Source organism: Lissotriton helveticus, chromosome 5_1, assembly GCF_964261635.1.
Source record: "Lissotriton helveticus chromosome 5_1, aLisHel1.1, whole genome shotgun sequence".
In the NCBI taxonomy this organism is placed as follows: domain Eukaryota; kingdom Metazoa; phylum Chordata; class Amphibia; order Caudata; family Salamandridae; genus Lissotriton; species Lissotriton helveticus.
Genome location: NC_136065.1, coordinates 908,260,275 through 908,281,728, shown reverse-complemented (window position 1 = coordinate 908,281,728; position 21,454 = coordinate 908,260,275). Strand labels below are relative to the sequence as shown.

General features: G+C 42.1%; 1 protein-coding gene across 5 annotated transcripts in view; it reads left to right on the top strand.

The window, feature by feature from the left end:
• Positions 1-21,454, top strand: part of KCNMA1 (potassium calcium-activated channel subfamily M alpha 1) — a 1,543,535-nt gene that overhangs the window by 904,731 nt on the left and 617,350 nt on the right. For all 5 annotated transcript variants that reach the window (XM_078643370.1, XM_078643368.1, XM_078643365.1 and 2 more), the window contains exon 7: positions 10,012-10,087. In XM_078643370.1, the coding sequence (XP_078499496.1) occupies positions 10,012-10,087 (76 nt within the window). The remainder of the gene's footprint in view (positions 1-10,011; positions 10,088-21,454) is intronic.

Sequence of the window (21,454 nt, the reverse complement as noted above, 5' to 3'; positions counted from 1 at the left end):
ACATATATCCAGTATTAATGTGTCACCATGAACAGAATCATATGATCTGATTTTGCATGCATTGTTACATTGTAAATATGTTCTTCTTTGTCGCATCGTTCACATGTGAATATGCCCTTTAACGTCTTGTCAACCTCGTAACCACTTATGCTGAAGTGTACATGCAGGTGAATCACAGCAATGAGTAGATGACATGACCTTATGCGTGTTGCCTGAATATCATTTGTAGGATTGTGTATTGTTTTACTTTTCACTGAGTCTATTTATTGTATTGAATTGTCATTTATTTACATTTCTTTAATCCACCATCAGACTTATTTTGCATGATAACCATGTCACTTTCATAGGAAAGCCTCCTTTACAGCCCGTCATGTAACACGTTGCACTAAAGAGTAGTACCACTAGATGCATTCCCTGACGCATTCCCCGACACCGTTCACGGCCCCGAGTAAGCGACGTGCACTTTAAGATCATGGTATTGAGTTACGGTGAGGGGATTACCCAATGGAGATAGGCACTGAGACACCGCGCAATATTATATAATCGAGTTGAGGACGGACCGGATGTTGATGCCGGAAGAAGTCTGAGGTCGAGGGTCAGAGCACGCCACCACAATTGAGGTAGGCGTCGGTTAAACGTTCTCGCTCCGCAGGTGCAATTAGGAAACTGGTAAAAGTGTAGGCTCGTTACTGACACATTCGTTACCTTACATTTCAGTGACTTTGGCTATTTATCTTTGGAAAACCGTTGCCAGCAGAAAGAATCGAACTGTGTTTGAAACACTCGTCTTTGGTAAGCTAGTACACTTTTACAAACTTATTGCGCACGAGCTGCGTCTTGTCTCTCATAGTAATTGTTGACGAACAATTCACACATGTTTCTTTAGAACCGGACGATTCCAATGGGTCCTTGAGACAACCAACTGCAGTATATGCACGTTGGGTAAGCCGAATTTCCTTACACAGTTGAGCATGAATTTCACTTGGTTTGAAGGGAATGTCAGTGGTTTACACGCGGTTTAGGTGTCTGTAATCACTCAGTGTTTGGTGAAGGTCCGTTTAATTTTACGGGGACGAGAGAATTTACACGTGGTAGTAGGCTTTTCACATCACCATAGAATTGTGTTTAGTTATGGTAAATCATGTAAACATCGGCTTTTTACACATCTCTTATGCTCACACTTACATCTCCGTTATGGTTATTATTATTTTTACAGTGCCTGAAAACAGGATTGAAGTGCTTATAAACAGAACATTTATTGAATGTCAAGGACCAGTATTGAATGGAAATGATCATCCCCTGAAGAAGGGTCCATAAGTGACCCGAAATGCATTGGGATATGTTTTGATATGTATAATCAATACATGTGATTTTTGTAAAGCGCTATGACTTATACATGTGTGAGATAACAATGTATTGAGAAAAAGTTTTTTGATTTCATATGTACAATTTCAATTGTTTGATATCCATGAACCTAGCTAATTGCATTAGTAAAAAACAAACATTACCAATCAGAAACGTTTCATTGCAAATTATATGTTTAATTTGGGACAAGCTATGATAAATTCAGTATTACTATTGTGAAACCTTGCGGGACTTAGGTTGAGCTCCCAGTCCGACCTGGGTTGGACCAGGTCCTTACAGGGCGGGTACCTTGGACCTACCATGGGGGTGTCCTGTGTGTAAGAGAAGGGAAGGGTATGGCCTGGCAAGTGGGTGCACTTGCCAAGTTGACGTGGCTGTTAGCATACTGCACACAGGCACCGCGGTGGCAGGCCTGAGACATCTTTTCAGGGCTACTCATGTGGGTGGCACAATCAGTGCTGCAGGCCCACTAGTAGCATTTGATTTACCAGCCCTGGAACAATCAGTGCTCTTTACTTGGGACCTACTGGTAAATCAGATACTCCAATCATGGATAACTTATTACAATAACAATTTACAAAGAGAGCAAATGCACTTTATCATTGATCAGCAGGGGTAAAGTGCCCAGAGTTGTAGAGCCAGCAACAACAGGTCAGGAACAAAATAGGAGGAAGAATCAAACATTTTGGGAATAACCCTGCAAAAAGAGCAATTTCCAACACATTTCAACAGGTATGTAAGTCTAGATTTTGTATATTTAATTCCACATATATGTATCTATGTGGTACACATATCTTCAAAGTACGTAGATGTGCAGTTAGGAATAGTAAATCTATACTTCCATATATGCACTTACCTTTCAATATTTTGTCTCCGATATTCTGTCCTTGATATTGTTGTACTACAATATTCTTGGAATCTATATTGTGTAGTACAATCAACATAAACAAAAGTTATAATTTTGACTGTAAATCTTCAAACTTAACCTGAAGTGTAGGTAAAGTGATGCTTCAAACTACGGTGGACTATCCTTATTAGAGATTCTTATTTAATTCAGAGCTCAGATGGAAATACCATTATACCTGACTAGCAGCCCGTCCCGACGTTGTCCGGGTATGAAATAGAATGTGTGTAATGTGTGTATTCAGATACGGTCATTCGCGTGTTCCCTCTCTTGAGGCCCAGCTGCAGCCCTGGTTGATGTTAGCAGGCCGTGTCCCCCCGCTTGAGGCCCAGCTGCAGCCCTGGTTCATGTTAGCAGGCGCATGTAATTAGTGTAGTGATCCGCCGCCTGAACCCGGCTACAGCCCTAGCTGATGTTAGCAGGCGCGTGTAATTTGGTTTAATGTGCTAGTTCAGTAACAGCGCGCATGAGAGGCTGCAGTAATTGTCCCCACAGACACGCTCAGTTGCGTGTGCCCCCGCTTGAGGGCCAGCGGCGACCGTCTAACAATTAGAATTGTGTGAGTCTTGAATGATTGTTTCCCGCTGTTCTTATTTTTTTATGACCCAAACCGACGCTCTTCGGGCCGAGTGCTTTTTAGACGCACCCAGGCCAAGCCACAAACTGCGTTCGGCCCTTTCAGATGCACCCAGGCCAAGGCACACACTGCATTCGCCCCCCCCCAGTATGGGTTAGACAACGGACAGTTACCAGGCTTCGAGGTGAACGCCTTTGTGACGCCCCCAGCACACGGCCACAGCAGATGATCTGATTAATGTACGACCCAGATGGCATGAAGTGCGGAATGTAGCACACGCCCCCAGCGTTTGTCACACCCCCGGCATGCACCTTGACGCAGCGCAATTGCGTAATTGGCGCTTCACATGGCATGAAGGGCGGACACACGCCCACAGCACTTGTCACGTCCCCAGCGTGCCCCTTGATGCGGCGCAATTACGACTCACATGGCATGAAGGGCGGAACGTACCACACTCCCCCAGCACACGCCCACAGCAGAATGCAGACACGCCCACAAGGGACTACTTTGCTGGCACGGTTCTTTTACCTTTTAAATGTATATGGTGGCCGTCTGCATAGCCTATGTCCTGCTGCTGCAACTGCCCTTTCCAACGCTGTATTGGGTGTTGTGATTGGTGCTGTGGTTACTGAGATTACCCGCCTCAAAGGTTTGGGCTCTATCTTTATAATATTAGTATGGACTAGTTCAGCATGTTTTTGGGAGCTTGCTTTGATTTGAAGAAAACTGTTGAATGAATGTGCCGTGGTGTAATTGCTTAAAGATAATTTTAAGGTTTCTTAATTCTACACTGAAATTCTTCAAGACTTAATTCAATGTTCAAAGGATACCCCAGTCTTTTTCAAGACTTTGGTTTGAACTTCCCGAAAATATATTGTTATACCACATTTCTTGGCTGGTAATGTCTCAGGACTTAAGAAAGTTTGTTGCTTCTAATGAAAGTTCAGTGGAAATCTCTATTCAAAAATGTATTCACATAACTTTGGTCTGTATAAGAAAAGATTCAGTTTGTGCTAATACTCAAATTACACTATCGCCACTTAGAATTCAGTTATCAGATGGTAATTAGAATTCAATCTTGATGCCACCACAAAACAGGCGTTTTTATGTTTTTAACTTCTTTATTTTTCTGTATTGTAATTTATAGGCTGTTTTATGGAGGTTCTAAATCCAGCCTTTGTTGTAGATTATCAAGAGTCTATTGAACACATTTTATTTTTATGTGTACTGCTATTAGAGATAAGAGAGAGACCTCTTAAAATCAATGAAGAAGTATATGTAAGAGGGAAGATATTGTTGCATTGTGTTATCATGATAGTAGTGATTCTAATTTTAGAAGGTTAGTAATGTATATGTATATATATATGTTAAATATGTATGTGTATACACATACATTCACCACTGGGTACTTACATTATAGTTTTTTTAATTTTGCATATAACTTTGGTGTCGTTTGATGAATCTACACAAAATTTTCCGAAAAAAGTTCATCATCTCAAGTCCTTCCTGGAAAGTTTTGGGGTAATCCGTCAAGCAGGGGCTGGGAAAAAGGGGGGTATCCAAAACATGTTTTCCGTATGCAATTTTCCATAAGTAAACTAGATAGATATACAGCCAAAACAGATGAACTTAATTACCCCAAAGTTGGCAGAAAGCAAGATCTTGGTCCAGAAACCAGTTTTTCAAATTTGGCGTAAATTCGTTCAGTATTTTTGGAAAAATTAAGGTTAGAAATATTTGTATATTTCATGCCGTGGAGGATCCGCTTGGCACTGGGGGGTGATGGGTGCCCTGCATTCAGGCCCATCGCCCAACACCACCGCACTCATGGCCATGGTCATCTTACTTTATGTTAAAGAAAAACCCATAGAAATTCACCGAAAAAAACAAAGTTTAAAGTGACGCTTTATTTAGGATTTGTAACAATATCTTGCCTTACTTTTGAAAAAACTTAGAAATTTACTGAAAAGAACAAAGGTTAAAGGGACGTTATAGCTAGGTAAAAATGTCACTTAAAACATACCGTTGTAAACTATCAAAACCACCTAAATTCACCAGTTATAGTATCCAAAGTTGCTATAATTCATGCTCCACATTAACTATAACTCTCACCCTAATGTGAGAGCTTTTTTGAAAAAGGTTAATAAAAATGTTTTTAAAAAAAACTATAACTCTCGCCCCCTACATACAATGCTAATTACTTCCCATATGGCATGTTCTATGACATCACTGCAACATTGGAAATTGCATAATTGATGACAACACTGTGTAGGGAGGGGTGTAATGCATTATGTGTTACCATAAGTCAGTTTGAAGTCTTTTTTAATCAATCAGTGAATGTTGCAATCACAGCAATATCAAAACATGCAGAAATGATATGTAAATATGATCAACTATTGTTAATTGTGTTAATCAGGATGACAATAGTCAAAAATACTCCAGATGAACATGGGTACCATGAGGTTTACCTATAGTGCAAGCAAAATCCTCATATGAATAAAGCAAAGGTGTATGTTAGCATGGAGTGGAGTGCCACAGTGGCACACAATTGTCATAAGGAGCAGCCCTAAGTGAATGCATTTTTAACATGCACATGCATGCATAAACCACAGCATTTTGGGTGCACGTAGCCCTGAATGAATTAAAAAAATTTGAATTATACACTAAAGCATGTAGGCACCAGATCAGTGACAGAATATCTGAACCAAAAAGATTGTGTAGACAGAATATTATGTCAAAAATATCAAGGATCAAAATATCGAGAAGGTAATTGCAAATAGGTAAGTGTAGATTTACCTTTCTTAACTCCACATCTGTGTACCTTGATGATATACATATCGTCAAAGTACATATATGTTGCTTATTTATTGTAAATCTTTATTACCTATAGAAACTTACCTTCACAATATTTTTGCCTTCGATATTCTTGACACATTTTTTGTCTCACAATATTTTTGGTTATGATGCTCTGTGTGAACACCGAGAACACCTAGTCAACATATGCTCTTTATTCGAAGTTCTAATTCTTGCTTTATCTAGCACATGGAGGTATTAAAAAGTACGATTGTGCAGTAACTGACTGTATTCATTACAAAAGTGGATTTTTATGATAACATATAAAGCTTGCCAGATATATCAGTTAGAGGTTTAAAGCCCAGGGGCCGTATTACCTAAAGTGCCCTAAGGTGTTACTTGGGCACTTTGGTGTTAAAGAAGCGGACACAGATGCTTGTGTAGCCCCTGCTGTAGTACACACAGGGCAGGTGCACATATAGCGTTGGCATGAATCTAAGATTTAATTCCTTCATTAGTATGGCAACATGTCCCCGTGATAATGGCGGAAACACTTTGTCTCTGCACCAGTACCTTGCCTCTACAGGCGCAGAGGCAAAGAGACAGCTGGCAGCCACCCGAGCTTGACACCTGCAGGCAGGAGAAGGGATCTGATGGATCTCCCTACCCCAGATGTCCCCCTGCTGCCAGATGCAGTCACACACTTCATCAGCATGCAGGGGAATCGCTGATGTTTTATGTGAAGTGCCACTTCAAACAGGCGGTCTGCCTACCACCACTAATGCGCTGTGCCTAGAGCATGTGCATGTTTGCAGCTGCCTTGAGTGCAGGACATCATCTGAAACAGGGAACACTGTCCCAGTTTGTTCTCTGTACGCCTAGAGTATGCTGAATCTCGAAGAGAGACAGTGTGCCATATAAAAAAATCATTTGCAATGCAATAGGTCTGGCATTGACGCAAGTTTGAGCTATTGACATTGCAAATACCAATGCCTTTTTTTTTATTTATTTTTTTAAAACATAAATAAAAGGCATTGTTATTTACAATGCCAGTAGCTTAAACTCTCCTAACTGCGAGACCTTTTGCATTGCAAATGCTTTTTTGTCTGAAAGAATCGGGAGAAACCGGTGCTTTAGTGATTTACAAAAACACACAGGCATGGGCGTCCGCAGAAATGTTTCCAGGGGGGGTGCAAAATTTGAACTTCATCACTCGCCTTCCAGGGGGGGGGGAAATGTTAACTTCATCACTCGCCTTCAAGGCACGTTTAATGCAGACGGCCCATTGTCATTCTTTATGTGATGATTAGCAGCAGACAGAATGACAATGGGCCTGTCCACAGTCTGCTCGAGGTCGGGGAGGGGCTGCTGCAGCCTCTAGAGTTCAAAGACAAGTGCGAGAGGCCCCAAGTGAGGGATCATTTAAACTCCTGGGGCTTCTCGCAGGGGAACAGCTGCTGTAATCTTGAACATTACGGACCAAAAGGAATGGGACCGGCGATCCAGGGGGGGGCAAACGCACCCCCTTGCCCTCCCCTGCGGACGCCCATGCGCACAGGCACATCACATGAATGTACCATGCATAAACAGAAGCATTCAAAGACACACATAAAGGCAACTCGCACCAAGCACAAGAACACATTGTATGCCAGGAAACAGGTAACATACCCACGTACAAGTATCCTTCAGGAAGACGCCCGCTGACCCTCTGCACACCACGGATGCGGGAAGGGCTGGGCACACATGCCTGGGGGAGGGGGGTCTGTAACTCACAGCCTGTGCGGCCTGTGCACGTATGGGTCTGATTACCAGCGTGTGTCAGCTCCTCCGTGCCCACAACACACCACCGTCATTAGCTGGCACGGAGCGGGGCAATAAAATCACAACTTTATTACCTGCTTCCGCCGGTGCCGGCCGAGGCGCGTGCCCCGGCAGCCCAGAGCATCACCCCAACGGCCCCCACCCATGGGCCATCTGATAGGTAACTGCCCGGAGGCAGGCAGCATACATTGTCAGCGGTTAGAAGCCAGTGTGGTGCTATAAATCATGGGAGAATGTTTGTGGCGTGGTGGCCCAGCTGAGCGGTTCAAGCATTGAAAAGCGTGTGTGTGTGTGGGGGGGGGGAGGTGCTTTGAATAGGCAGGTGCACGAAGCTAGACACTGTACAGACAACATGTTTAAATGTAATCTTTTGATATTGCAGTGACAGGGCTCCAGAGACCGGAGAACAGGTGTTTTTATTTTTTTGTTTTAGCAGGTAGGTCTTCAGCACGAGCTGCTGTGCACAGAGTAGGAGAGCAGACCCCTCCCCCTCCAATCTACCAATCCTGTGTGCAGCCTAAAACCTGGAGGGTGTTTAGAGTTTTACTGTAATTCCGTGTAATCTCGTAAAAATTTTAGATAATTCCACCTGATTATACTACATGGAATGACGTACGTTATTCCCACCCCTAGTGCTGATGGTAACACAGGGAGGGAACCCTACGTCACAGTCTGGCCACACGCCTCAGTGTTTCGGCATGGAAATATTGCCTAATCTGTCTCTCTGGGTGGCAGAGACCTACGGTGAATCGTGCCCTGTACATGTCTGAAAGCTCCTGTTGGGCGGGAGTGATTTGCTACTTCTTGGAAAGGCAGACAGGGGCAGCTGTGACCAGGCGGCTCCTAGAGTTACCCGAGGAAGGAGCTGCCAGTGTGGTGGTAGGGTCAGAGGTTGGCGTGCTGTACAAGAGGAGAGAGACTTTTCGATTCCAATGCAACCTTAGGGGGTGCAGCTTTCACTAGCATTAGTATAGAGCTGATAACTCTCCCACTCTTATGGGGGTGAATACAGTGACCCTAAATACGATTAATCCTGTCATGTGCCAACTGCGTACTTACACTTTGCAACCAGTGTGTCCGGTGACGGTCACTGCGTGTGCTGTGATAGTGTTTTGTGGTCCCACGGAGACACTGTGTGTCTGATCAAGGGGCGTATGCTGAAACGCCTTGGGAGAGAAAGCGAAAGCACACCAGGTGACGAAATCCCGACCTGAGCATGCGTGCTGGCAAAGTTGCCTGGGACATAGGCGGGGCATGGAGCGCGGGACAAGAAGTGTCCGGGGCTCCCGTGAGCTGAGGGAGCCCCGCGTGTTGCAGCCGGCGTGAAGGAGCCCACCCCGCAGAGAGAAGTCCGGCGGGAGACATGAAAAGCCAGCCGCGGAGCAGCGCAGAGTCCCCCAATAAGTGGGGTTGAACGGGAGGCATGCTGCAGATTGCATGGCTTGCAAGTACGGAAGGGAGACAGGAGATGTGCACATCGTGTGACTGGACGTGCGTGTTCACGCGGGAAACAACATTTACAACGCAACTTTTACAACGCAGTCATTACAACGCATGACACTACAACGCATACCACTACAACGCATACCATTACAACGCAGTCATTACAACGCATACCATTACAACGCAAAACTTACCATCCAATACTTACCCTACTGTTGCACCCCCTGGAGTTAGAATAGTAATTTTAACCCCTACACTATCCAATATTTTCCCTACTGTTGCACCCCCTGGAGTTAGAATAGTAATTTTAACCCCTACACTATCCAACACTTACCTTAATTGTAATGTAATGTAATGCGTTGTAGTGGTATGCGTTGTAAATGTAGTATGCGTTGTAGTGGAATGCGTTGTAAAGGTATTTTTAAAGAATTCGTTGTAATGGTATGCGTTGTAAAAGTGTGCGTTGTAATGGATGTTGCGGTGTAAAAAATGCGTTGTAAAGGTATGCGTTGTAAAAGTGTGCGTTGTAACGTCATACATCCGTTCACGCGCGCGTTCACATTTCCAGTCCATCCTGCACGTGCCCATCTCATGTCTCCCATGAGAATCAAGCCAGTGACAATAGATCTCGCTGGCCACAGCACTTTCGCGCTGCGGTCGCCAGGCGAGACCTAAAAAAACAGAGGTCAGCAAAAATCCTATTCCACTTCGGGCTTGAATACCAAACCCTAGAGAGCTGTATTGATCCACACTCATAACAGACCACCATCCAGTGGTGCGAGTCAAATCCCCAGTTTTAAATAAAAATCAAATCTCAGAACGTTGTGTACATTAGACATTGCAGTGCAATCCTTAAACTGTCTTATTATTAACAGTTTCAGACACTGTTTTTTATGATGCCAAACTTGATTAGCTTAGGAAAGAATTTTGATAGACATAACAATTTTTTGAGAGAGTGAACTGAAGGACTGCATATAATTCTGGGGTAATCCTAGGAATTGATAAACCAAGGCTAAGATGTTTAAAAACTTACTATTATTCAGTGGGAATGGATTTAAATATGCGTAAACCTGAATCCATTATACGTTTTGCTTTCTTTTCCTTGCAGTAATTCCATCAAGCTTGTAAACCTGTGTTCAATCTTCATCAGCACTTGGCTCACAGCTGCTGGGTTCATTCACCTGGTGAGTATCAAGAGAATTTGTAACATTTTATGCTCAATCCTTTACATTTTCTTCAATGCAGCAAAGTTGACTCTTGTGATCATACAGGAAAAGGCTGGTCTGATTCATATTTGTCCTAACTGGAGTCCACAATCTATCTACTAGCTGATCAAATGGTCACTTTTCTGTCTCCTTTGGCATAAACGACGGTTACCATGTTGCTCTGTCTAATCAGTGTCATGTTATGTTTTGTTCAAGACTTTTCTTTTAGAAATGATTGCCATCTAGTAAACTCATGTATTTAATTTGAAGTTAACCACACATACAATTCATTAGGTATTTAAAGGAAGTCTAAGGGTGAACACTTTGGTGTCCCTGGTGACATGGAGTCATCTGGTATTCCTATACAAGGCCCATTTGTCTTGATCGTACACTCTCAGCTGTCATCTTTTTTTCTTTTTTGCCCTGAGCGAATATGCATTCTGTGAAATCTCATCACTCAAGCTTCAAAACTTTAATGAACATTATATCATGGTTGTTTGAATGTGCTATAGGACTAATTGCGTGGGGTTCATATACAGCAGTCAGGTCGGTATCAGATATTGGAATCAGTTAACAATTCCTTTCTGCCTACCTCCACAGGAACTTGTCAGGTATCTCACTGTATCCAGGGCCGGACTGACTACTGGGCGTTTTGGAATGCTGCCGAGTTGGGGGTTGATATAACTGTGGTGGGGGCTGATTTCGTTGATAGAGACCTGCGTGCTCTTCGAAATAATTAAAGCAAAACGACTTTCGTTCAGTACACGCAGGTCCCCATCAACGAAAGCCCCCAGCTCAGCAGCATTCCAAAACGCCCGGTAGCCAGTCCGGCCCTGATTGTACCACTACCAATTTTTGGGGGGAGTCCCACAGGTGCCAAGGTACTAGGTACTTAGGTGCTAGGTAATACAGATCTCAACAGGTACACACACAGGAAGAGTACATGCTACCACTATTTCAATTAAATGCATGTGAACAATTGGGGTGCTGAACTTCACCTTTTGTGAACAACATTAACGCTGGGATAGCCCTAATCTGAATTACCCATCTGTTTTCTCCATAACCAGGCCTTTAAAGGCCTACAACTCTACCGCCCTCCGGGCCCATGATCGGAATTTGCTCAAGGCATCAGCAATTTACTTGAGGGAAATATCCTGTCCAGTGACTTTACCATACTCAAGATTTTAATGTTCATCTCGGGCTAGCAACAGACATGGATACCGCTGCTCTGTTCCACACCCTGACTACTTTACATCTGTCCCAGCTGGTTACAGATGCCACACACCAACTCAGTCACTCCCTTGACAGCATTTTCACCAATAATCCTGCAACATCAACGCAAGTATTTTGTCATTACCCTGGTCAGATCTCAACGCCATCTTCTTTGAGGCTCTTGACGGCTATCATTACATCCCGGGAGATTTCCCGAGCTTGGCACACTTTACAGGCCGACTGGCACACTTTACAGGCCAACAAACTCTTGCAGATTCTTATCAACTTCAAGCCTACTCTTTTGGTTGACCCTGAGTCGGCAGTCACACAATGCACTTCCTAGTTGGACTCAGCTGCGCATTCTCTTGTCCGTCCGAAACAAGTCAGTTCTCGAAGCCTTAAGGCTCCTGCCTCGTGGTTCTCCACTGAGCTTAGATCTCAGAAGGAACAGTGCCGGAGACAAGAACACCTATGGCAGTCTGGCTACTCGGAAGCCGAACGTGTCATTTATAAAAAATGCATTGCGATTTATAAAGCTTTGATTTTTACACACAAATTTGCTTACTTCACCAGCAAAATCGAAGCCGCAACCAATTCTTCATGGGATTTTTTTTCTATGGTCAAAAAGCTTACTCCTTTTCAATTTTTCATCCTCTGATAATTCTAGTTTATTTGTAATTTGTTAGCTGACACATTTCGTCGTAAAGTCAAAGCTATCTTAACTTCTCTGCCAAGGCACCTATTTTCAATGGACAGCCTGCCATTATGCTTCCCATTTCTTTATCTTGCTCCTTGGATTATTTTACTCCACCCTCCTCCGACGAAACCATCCTTCTGATCAATGTCCGCCCAGGGTTCTCTACTTAGTTGCTGACACCATCGCACCCACTGTAGCACACATCTTTCATCCTATGTGCATTTCTGGTTCATTTCCTTTGGTCTGGAAAAAAGGTTTTATAACTCTTCTTGTTAAAAAGCCTTCCTTGGACCCTGCTGATCCAAATTACTATCAACCAATTTCTTTTCTTTCCCTACCTGTCAAGGTAATTGAGATAGTCCTCAATAAACAACTCATGCATTATGTGCAGGTCAACAACCTGCTAGATGACACTCAATTTGGCTTTCGGGCAGGTCACAGCTCCAAAACCGCGCTCCTTAAAGCTACAGAGGAAATCCGCTTCCCATTAGATCAGGGCGGTTGTGCAGCCCTCATCTTGCTTGATCTGATTGCCGCCTTTGATATGGTAGACCATGGGCTACTGATGCACCAACTTAGCAGGGTGGGCATAAAAGGCGGTGCCTGGAAGCTTCTTCGTTCGTTTCTCCGTGGTCGTGAACAATCTGTTCGCTTTGGGGACTTCATCTCTCACTCTTATTCATTACCTTGCGGTGTCCCCCAGGAAACCTCGCTCAGTCCTTCTTGATTCAACATTTATGTTTCCCCTTTGGCATCACTCATTTAATCTTTTGGTTTCTCACTGATGTCCTATGCAGATGACACACAAATTGTTGTCACGTTTACCTCCAATGTCTCAGGAAAGGCATCTAATTTTAAGAATTGCATGCAGGCTGTCAGTTCCTGGATGGCTTCCAGCTGCTTGAAGTTAAACTCAAGCTAGACAGAGGTTCTGACTTTTGACACTTCGCCTTCTTTCTGGTCCACTGACTGGTGGCCCTCCGAGATGGACCCTTACTGATCCCTTTTAGGAAAGTTAAAAATCTTGGTGTCATTATTAACAATAAATGATCCTATCTGGATGAGGCAAATTCTGTTTTGTCCTCTACCTTCCATACTCTCCGGCTGGTCAAAAACATTCTTCCTTTTATCCCAGCTAACTTACAAAAGTCATTAGTTTCCCAACTCATTATGTCCAAATTAGACTATTGTAATGGTCTTCACCTCAGCGCCCATCAACATCATTTAAATAAGCTTCAAACTCTGCAAAATGCAGCGGGACATTTGCTTGTCAAAATCCCCTAATACCAATCATTGTCTACATTTTTAGGGAATCTACATTGGCTACCCATCAGGACGAGGATCCGTTTCAATGCATTTTGTATTGTCTTTAAGTCACTTCACAATCAAGGTCCTATCTAGCTTCAAAACAGTTTCACATGGTACACGCCTGCTAGATCTTTCCACTCTGCCTCTGTCCTATTAGACATTGTCCCCAGATTCAGGCGTGCTTCCAGGAGCGGCAGAAGTCTTATCTACAATGCAGCCAAATTGTGGAAGTACCCCTCTCTTGCCATTAAAGCTCAGCCTATTCTTCTGGTTTTCAGGAAGGCTTTGAAAGCTTGGTTATTCTTTTAGTGCCCTTGCTTTTTCTTCTTGCTTTTCTGTCTCACCATTCTTCTTATTGGTATCTTATGTGCAGCTTTACCAGTGCCAAGACGCCTCCTGGCATTCGAGTGCTCTCCAAAACCTCATAACATAACATAACTACGAATGACATCATGCATCGATTGTTGGATGGTAGGCTTCTTTTTATCTGGTCAAGTAAGAAACCTAACTGAAAACGGGGCATGATTTGTATAAAATATTTCAAAAGGTGGCATGTCTACATTTGTGCTTCACACAGAAACATGTCAGGCGTTCACAGTCACGTTTCTCTAGATCTCCTGAGTAGAAGAATACCAAATTAGCATGGGGATTACAAAGTTATGAACATTTATGCTTTATTGTGATCCCTCTTAAGATATATTATGGTGGTATAAAACACACCTTTTGTGAAGTTTTCCCGGGACTGTAGGAAACAAATTATTTTGTACATGGGCCTCATTAAGAAGTGACTCAATTAATATGAGCAGATGTGCATTCCATGTTAAAATGTTCACCCTTCTGCTTCTCGATGATCCTGGTAACTATTTAGAATAAAAGAAAAAGTCTTCCTCGTGAAAGTGTGGCAACGGTAGAGTTCCTGTGTGAACCCACCTTCTATCCTCCCTTCCCTCATAGATAAGCACTCTGAAGGTCAGAGAAGCAATACCTACTCATACCAAAGTGTGAGAGAATTTTCAGTTCTCCTTGCAAAGCCAAATGGACTTCAGAATTCCATGCAGGAACACGCAAATCTGGTCTACCTTGCATACTTGCTCTTGAGATGTTGGTTTACCTTGCATACTTGCTCCTGAGATGTTGGTTTACCTTGCATACTAGCTCCTGAGATGTTGGTCCAAAAAAAGCTCCACCTTTGAATCATTAGTCATGATTTTCTGGCCTAAATTCTGGCACAATAAGAGAACATTTAGAAGGTGCTAACTCTATGTATACTTCCTCCATTGCTGTAATGAACAATTCTTAATCATCTGTTTCTTTAAGGTCAGGCTCAGCTTTCACAACTCCTTATATCCACCCTGCATCACATCCTTCTGTGTTGCCCCAGTCAATGCCAGAATCTACCAGTCATCAGTCATACACTTAAGGACCTGACACCAAAATGGAAATACCCCTGGCAATCCAAGGAATGCTGCTTACGCGGAGGAGGTGATGAACCTCTTTTGAATTTATTATGCATCTGCCCCTTCCTGGCAGAAACCAGAAGAATGGTTCTTCGGGAAGTCTTTAGGAAGGAACAAATAAGGTAATGCAGAGTAGCCATTATCCAATGCCTTGGAGGGCCATCAATCCAAATGTCCTGTAGAGCCATACATTTCCTGAAAATTGCAGCAACATAACTGGAAAAAATAAAAAACATTAACTGATTTAAAAGCATAACTAGTCTTGAAATCTACTTATGGTATTTATAGTATGTTTTACATTTTTAACGAGGTTCCGCCCAGCCCATTCTACCGAGGCAGTAATACTCACTGTACTAGATACGGTTCCCAAGGAAGCCGATAAGGGCGCCCCCAGGCCTTGGTGCTGCTGGACCTGTCCGCGGCATTCGACGCGGTTGATCTTGGCATCCTGATCGACCGTGTCAGGGCGGCCGGTCTCAAGGGGGTGGCGTCTAGTTGGATTGAGTCATTTTTCGAGGAATGTACTCAGTCAGTGCGTCTCTCCCAGTTCTCTGCACCTAAAATGGCAACAACATGTGGAGTACCTCAGGGGTCCTTGTTGTCCCCTCACTTATTCAATCTTTACCTTCTCCCCCTACTTCACTCCCTGAAAAATAGGAAGGTATGCATGTATAATTATGCAGATGATCTGCAACTGGTGTTTTCTATCGATAATTCACCTGATTCGATATCTGAATTCCAGGCAACGATGCTGCACATCCTTGACTGGATGAATAACAACCAGTTAAAATTAAACCCTGACAAAACATAAGTGATCCTGATAGGTGGTCCCCTGAACCCCTGGAACGCACAGTTTTGGCCAAGTGAATTAGGCTCCCCACCTAACCCTTCTTCCTCAGCCAAAAGTCTGGGAGTGATCATCAATAGCGTCCTCACCATGAAATCTCAGATAGGAGCAGTAACTTCCACCTGTTTCTTTCAATTGAGGAAAATAAGGAAGATTAGGAGATTACTCACTCTGGAAGCCATAATCCAAATGGTCATAGTCATGGTGATATCACACCTGGATTATGCCAATTCTCTATACTTTGGCATCCAGGCAGCCAGGTTGATATCCCATCAACCCAGATGGGAACACATCTTTCCCACTATGAAAGAGCTACATTGGCTTCCCATATCACAAAGATGTTCATTTAAAGTTGGTTGCCTTATTTTTAAAATCCTTCATGGTGCTAGCCCAAAATTTATATCCAGACTTGTTCAGAAATATCTACCTGCACGTAGTTTATGCTCCGCCCACAAGAACCTTCTAACCATTCCGTCCTAAAAACGGAAACAAATAGGTGGCTGCAGGTTTGCAGTATTGGCACCCAGCTTCTGGAACAGTCTTCCTTTAGACATAAGAATCTGCATTTAATTTTCTAGATTCATTGGCTGCTTAAGACTTGGCTCTTTACCCAAGCTTATAACTAGATTCTTCAGACAACTAAATATACAGGGTTTCAGCAATACCTTAAGTTCAGCGCCAAGAAATAAATCGGCGTACATGCGCTTTATAAGAAATTTTAACATAACATAATTTAATCGCTGTAGAACACACCTTAGTGTGCCTTTCATTTTATGTAAGTTTTCAAAATGTACCTTTTACGTATGGTGGTTTGCCTCCCTTTTTATGATTTTTTATGAAATCAAATAAAAGTATCTATCTCTTTCTCAGGCATACACTTTGTTCACCAATTTGCAGCACTTAGAGGACATTTCAAGATGAGTTTACACTGGTTACAATATCATTATGCAAGATCACTTACCCCAGAATAGTCTTTTGTCGGGTCATCATTCTCAGCAAAGACTCAATGTTACGACTTCAATTCATGAGAGTACCACTTCCTTAATGACATCTTCAACTTCATCTTACGCTCTACAACAGCAAATCAGACATTCCATACAGGCAACTCAAGTATCTTTCACTCAATCACTTTCAAATGAACTGTTAGAGACTATTTTGCTGGAAATCAGGGGAATGAAGTAATCACAAGCCAAAGCCATTTCTGAGCTTCATTCTCATTTAATTGGGATCGCTGAGAAGTTGCCTCAGTTCATCGAAAGACTAGATGTCCCTAGAGCAGAGGGTATCGGATTTTGAGAATACCTAGAATCAAATTTAGAATTGCTTGCTAGACTATAAGAAGGAAACCACTTTTCTCAAAAATAAGTTCAAAAAGTTAGAAAATCATTCACACCAATCAAATCTACAAATTCTGATTTCTGCAGAAGAAAAGGAAGAAGGCATAATCCAATTGGTAGAGAATTTGATTAAGAAATAAATTAACCCTGACTTCTCACTAGATATTTCTGTAATGTGGCCACGTGGGGTTCCAAGTTATTGAATCGCGCATTGTAGATTTTCACAAAGTTTGTTAGTGAACTTTAATGTTTAAAAAAAATAAAAGAACGCATTCTTTCTAAAGTTATTCAACATAAATCTTTTGGGGCACTTGATGATTTTAAATTTCAAGCCTATCCAGATATGACTATTACTTTAGCTCAATGTAGGAAGAGTTTAGGGGCATGCTTGACTCTTTGAAAGGTTCAAGTGCATAAGCTTCTCTTTCCCAGCAAACCAAACTGAAAGATCTTGATAAAGTCAGTATCCAGATTTCTTCTACAGTATTTGAGGCACAGGATTTCTTAAAGCAAATTCAGAAATAAACTGATTCGTTTTAGGGAAAGTCATTTCAAGAACCAGATAGATTGACATTATTTGATGATTAACTCCTATTAATGACTATGCTCTTTTTTATATGCACAACCTGCTGCATTCTCGAGAATTATTATCTTGATATTCCTTAAAGGGTATGTTTGTTTGATTGAGGTTGCATTGTAGTTACTTTCTTCTAGGCAGGTAACTTTAAGTGCAACATTACTAAATATAATTCTTTACTTTTCTTAGGGGCTATTGTTTTGATTTTCTTCAGCGTTTGTCTTCACTGAGATTACTTTCCTCTAGACAGGAATTTTCCATAAAAGCTTTCCTTTATATTTGCTCCATGGTATTAGAGGTGTCGTTTTTTTCAAAGAAAACTCAGAAATGAAATTCTATAATTCTGAAAACAACTCTAAGCACTTAAAGTATCTAAAGTGTATGATTATTCATATCCTTCAAAGGATTGATCAGTTTGTTAAGTACTTCTTGCCTTTTTCTCAGGTAATCTTTTAGGAAAAGTAGCCTCAAGCACTATATTGTCTTTCAAAATAATTGTAAAAGTATAATCACTAACACCTGCAAAGGACTTTGCTTTGTTTAACACAGTATAACCTGCATTTTGTCAGGAGTAATCATTTTTTAAAATCTTTTAATGTTTTTTAGGCAGGGCTGACAGTGGGGCTTCTCTCCCCTTGGCAGGATGTAGGTGCTACAACATGCCACACTTTGTTAGGGGGTTTAATTCAGGTTCAGGTTTCACCATGGGTTCCCTTCTAGATGTCGAACAGAAGGGTAGAGGAAATGTAAAGTGATGATGTGGGGTTAACAGGGTGTTTCTGTCAAAATAGGTCGTTTTCAAATGTTCACATTTCCTATGTGAATTCTTCAACTGCTAATCTGTCATCGTGTCTATGATAGGGTCGATTAAGATTACACCCTGTAATACAAATCAATGGCGTGAGTAATAAGGATAAATATCGATCAACTATCAATTGGACCTGCAAACCGAACATACTATTTTGGCAGTGGAGACATTTAAAACGGAATATCCAGAGTTATTCATTCTGCGCTGGGTCTCCCATTCGGTTTTTGCAACAGATGATGCACCACACAGGGACGCGGCTGTGTTCTTCAATTACCCATTAAATTGAGAAGTATTTCAGATTAATACTATACCCTGGGCAGGTCTCAGCAACTTTCAACACTAAGCAGTTCCATTTTGTTATATTGAAAATCAATTATTTTCTCTTTGGCAGATTTATATATTAGCAATGAATTCAAGAGGTCCAATTACAATGGGTGGCGACTTTAACTCCATCCAAATCCCTGACTGCATTATTTATCTCTATTTTAAAGCAGGACTGTGGCCTTCTCAATACACGGCGTGTAGGTAATCTTCAGAAAAACAATACAACTGATTTTCTGCAAGATTGAATTTGGCTTCGAGATTGCATTTCTACAAATCTCACAGTCCTTTAGCAGAAAAAGCTATCCTATAGTCATGAATTTGTTTTCAAATGGCACTCTTGTTTAAATGGAAATGCAGATTTACCTGCATTTCTATTCATTTCCAAGATGAGGTATTAATGAATCTCCTCTTTTTTGCCTTAGAGTGGACAATATAAATTGTGTTGAACAAATTGGGGAGGGAATTTGAAAGATGGAAGAATGTGGGAAAGAGTCGTCCAATTTACTAAATCAAAAATGAAGAATTTAGCAATCAGCTTTATAAATATGAACACATCTGGCAATATTTTACTCCCTCCTGTTGCTTCCCTCTTCCCAGCATATTTTTTTAACATATTGCACAGCAGTGTTGGCTTCTGTGCAACATGACTTAAAAAAAAAGCGCTATGACCGATCAACGGTGGCTCACTCAGAATGCGTACACTTTTGTTACCTGGTTAAATAAAGACTTGTCTTGTAACTTTGCATCAGTATATGCATATAACCACTAGGTGGGGTGGTAACCCTTTTAATAAAAGACTTCTCACACAACATTTGGCAGGGGCATATTTACCAACAAGGCAAGCAGCGCATCAAGTCATCTTGCTGCTCTGTGCTACATGACACGGAAAGGGCAGGATTGTGCCTATTTTACATAATACCGCGCACTCCTGTCTTTTTTCCAGCGCTGGTGCACAATGTGCTGCCTAGCGCAAACGCAAGCACCATAGCACCATGGTGCAAGGGTGCCTCCATTGTAAGCAGGATATTTTTTGTACCGGAACGGACTCCTTCCTGCACACAAACAATCCCATGAGGCATTATCCTCTTTCTGTGTGTGCTGCAGAATGCAGCACACACAGAAAGAGTTACAAACTAGGAGAATTTAAGAAGTTTTACCTTGTTATGCCTCCTCTGGAGATGTGTAGCAGTTTTGATGCATTCCCAAGTCTACCACTAATGGTAAATCTGGGATGCACCAAAATCCATGGGTGTTGTGGGTGAACGCCCACGCACCACCCACGGAACACCTCCGTAGGGCAAAGTAACACTTCAAAGGAAGGCTTAGCCTCCTGTAGAGTTGAATGAGTGATTGATATGTGGTTCAGATTCAATCAAACATGTCCATCCATCACTTTTGTGCCTCATACTTAAGTAAGTGGCACTATGGGCCTGATTTAGACTTTGGCAGAGGGAGTAGTATCTGTTGTGATGGCAGTGTACTTTACTTCTGCCATCCCGATGGTACTCTGTCAGACAAATGTAGACATGACCCCCTGCTACAGGCGCTGGAAGTACTGTCGAGGGAAGTGTTGCAGCACCCTCAAAAAAACATGGGGGAGTTCAGAACATGAATTAGCATTAAAGATGCCTTTTGGGGCCCGATGTAGGTAGGACTCATTTACCAATTTTTATTTACCGAATTTTACCGATTCGGTAAATGAGAATCGGTAAATGAGAAGGGGGGACATGTAGGAGCATCCAGATGTTCCTTTTACCGAATCGGAAAAAAATCTGTATTTACCGATTCGGTAAATACCGACCAGTAATGCCCATTCATTCCTATGGGCTTTGAAGCCCATAGGAATGAATGGGCATTACCGATTCGGTATTTACCGAATCGGTAAATACCGACTGACACAAGGGTGCAGGGGGTGTCACTTTAACACCCTCTGGCACCCCCAAAAGAGGCTCGGGTGCCATGTGGCAGGCATACCTGCCCTAAGGGCAGGTCTGCCTGTCATATGGCACAGGTGTGCATGCACACATGTGCATGCACACCGGAATCGGTATTTTACCATCAAATAGATTTGATGGTAAAATACCGATTCTGTAAGGCTTGTGGGACTCAGAAGAGTCCCACCTACATATCAAATTTACCGAATCGGTAAATATACTGATTCGGTATTTTACAGATTCGGTAAATTTACCGATCGGTAAATTTACCGAATCTGTAAAATATGTGGCCCTACATACCATTTCTCAAATACCGGTCGGTAACGGCCGAATATACCGATTTTCGGCCGTTACCGACCGACCTACATCTGGCCCAAAATGTTGTATTTATCTTTTTTTTTTTATTGAGCAAAGCAAAGGACAAACAGAGAAAGACAAATGTTTGGAGCACGAGTTAAACTTTTACAAGGGTTTTCAGCAACTTTGAGCAAAATTAAATATAATCCAATTCATCATGTATTCAAAAATAATCATTTGTGTACACAGCAGCAAAAATATCACTAAAAAAGCCTAATACATTCCATTTCCTAAAACCATTTCACAAGTCATAAGTGCCAATAATTTAACATATCTAGCCGGAACCATTGGCATTCATAAAGTGTCTTGTGCAAAAGTGCTTAATGCTAACATATTACGCAATCGCCATACTCCACTAGGCCCAATTCGAAACGTTATAATCTGCCCACAGCTACTCATGTTGTATTTATCTTGTTACATTTGCTGGGTGTCAAAGACAGAGGTCAATGTCAGACTGTGTATTCTGAAAATTGATTTTTTTTTAACAA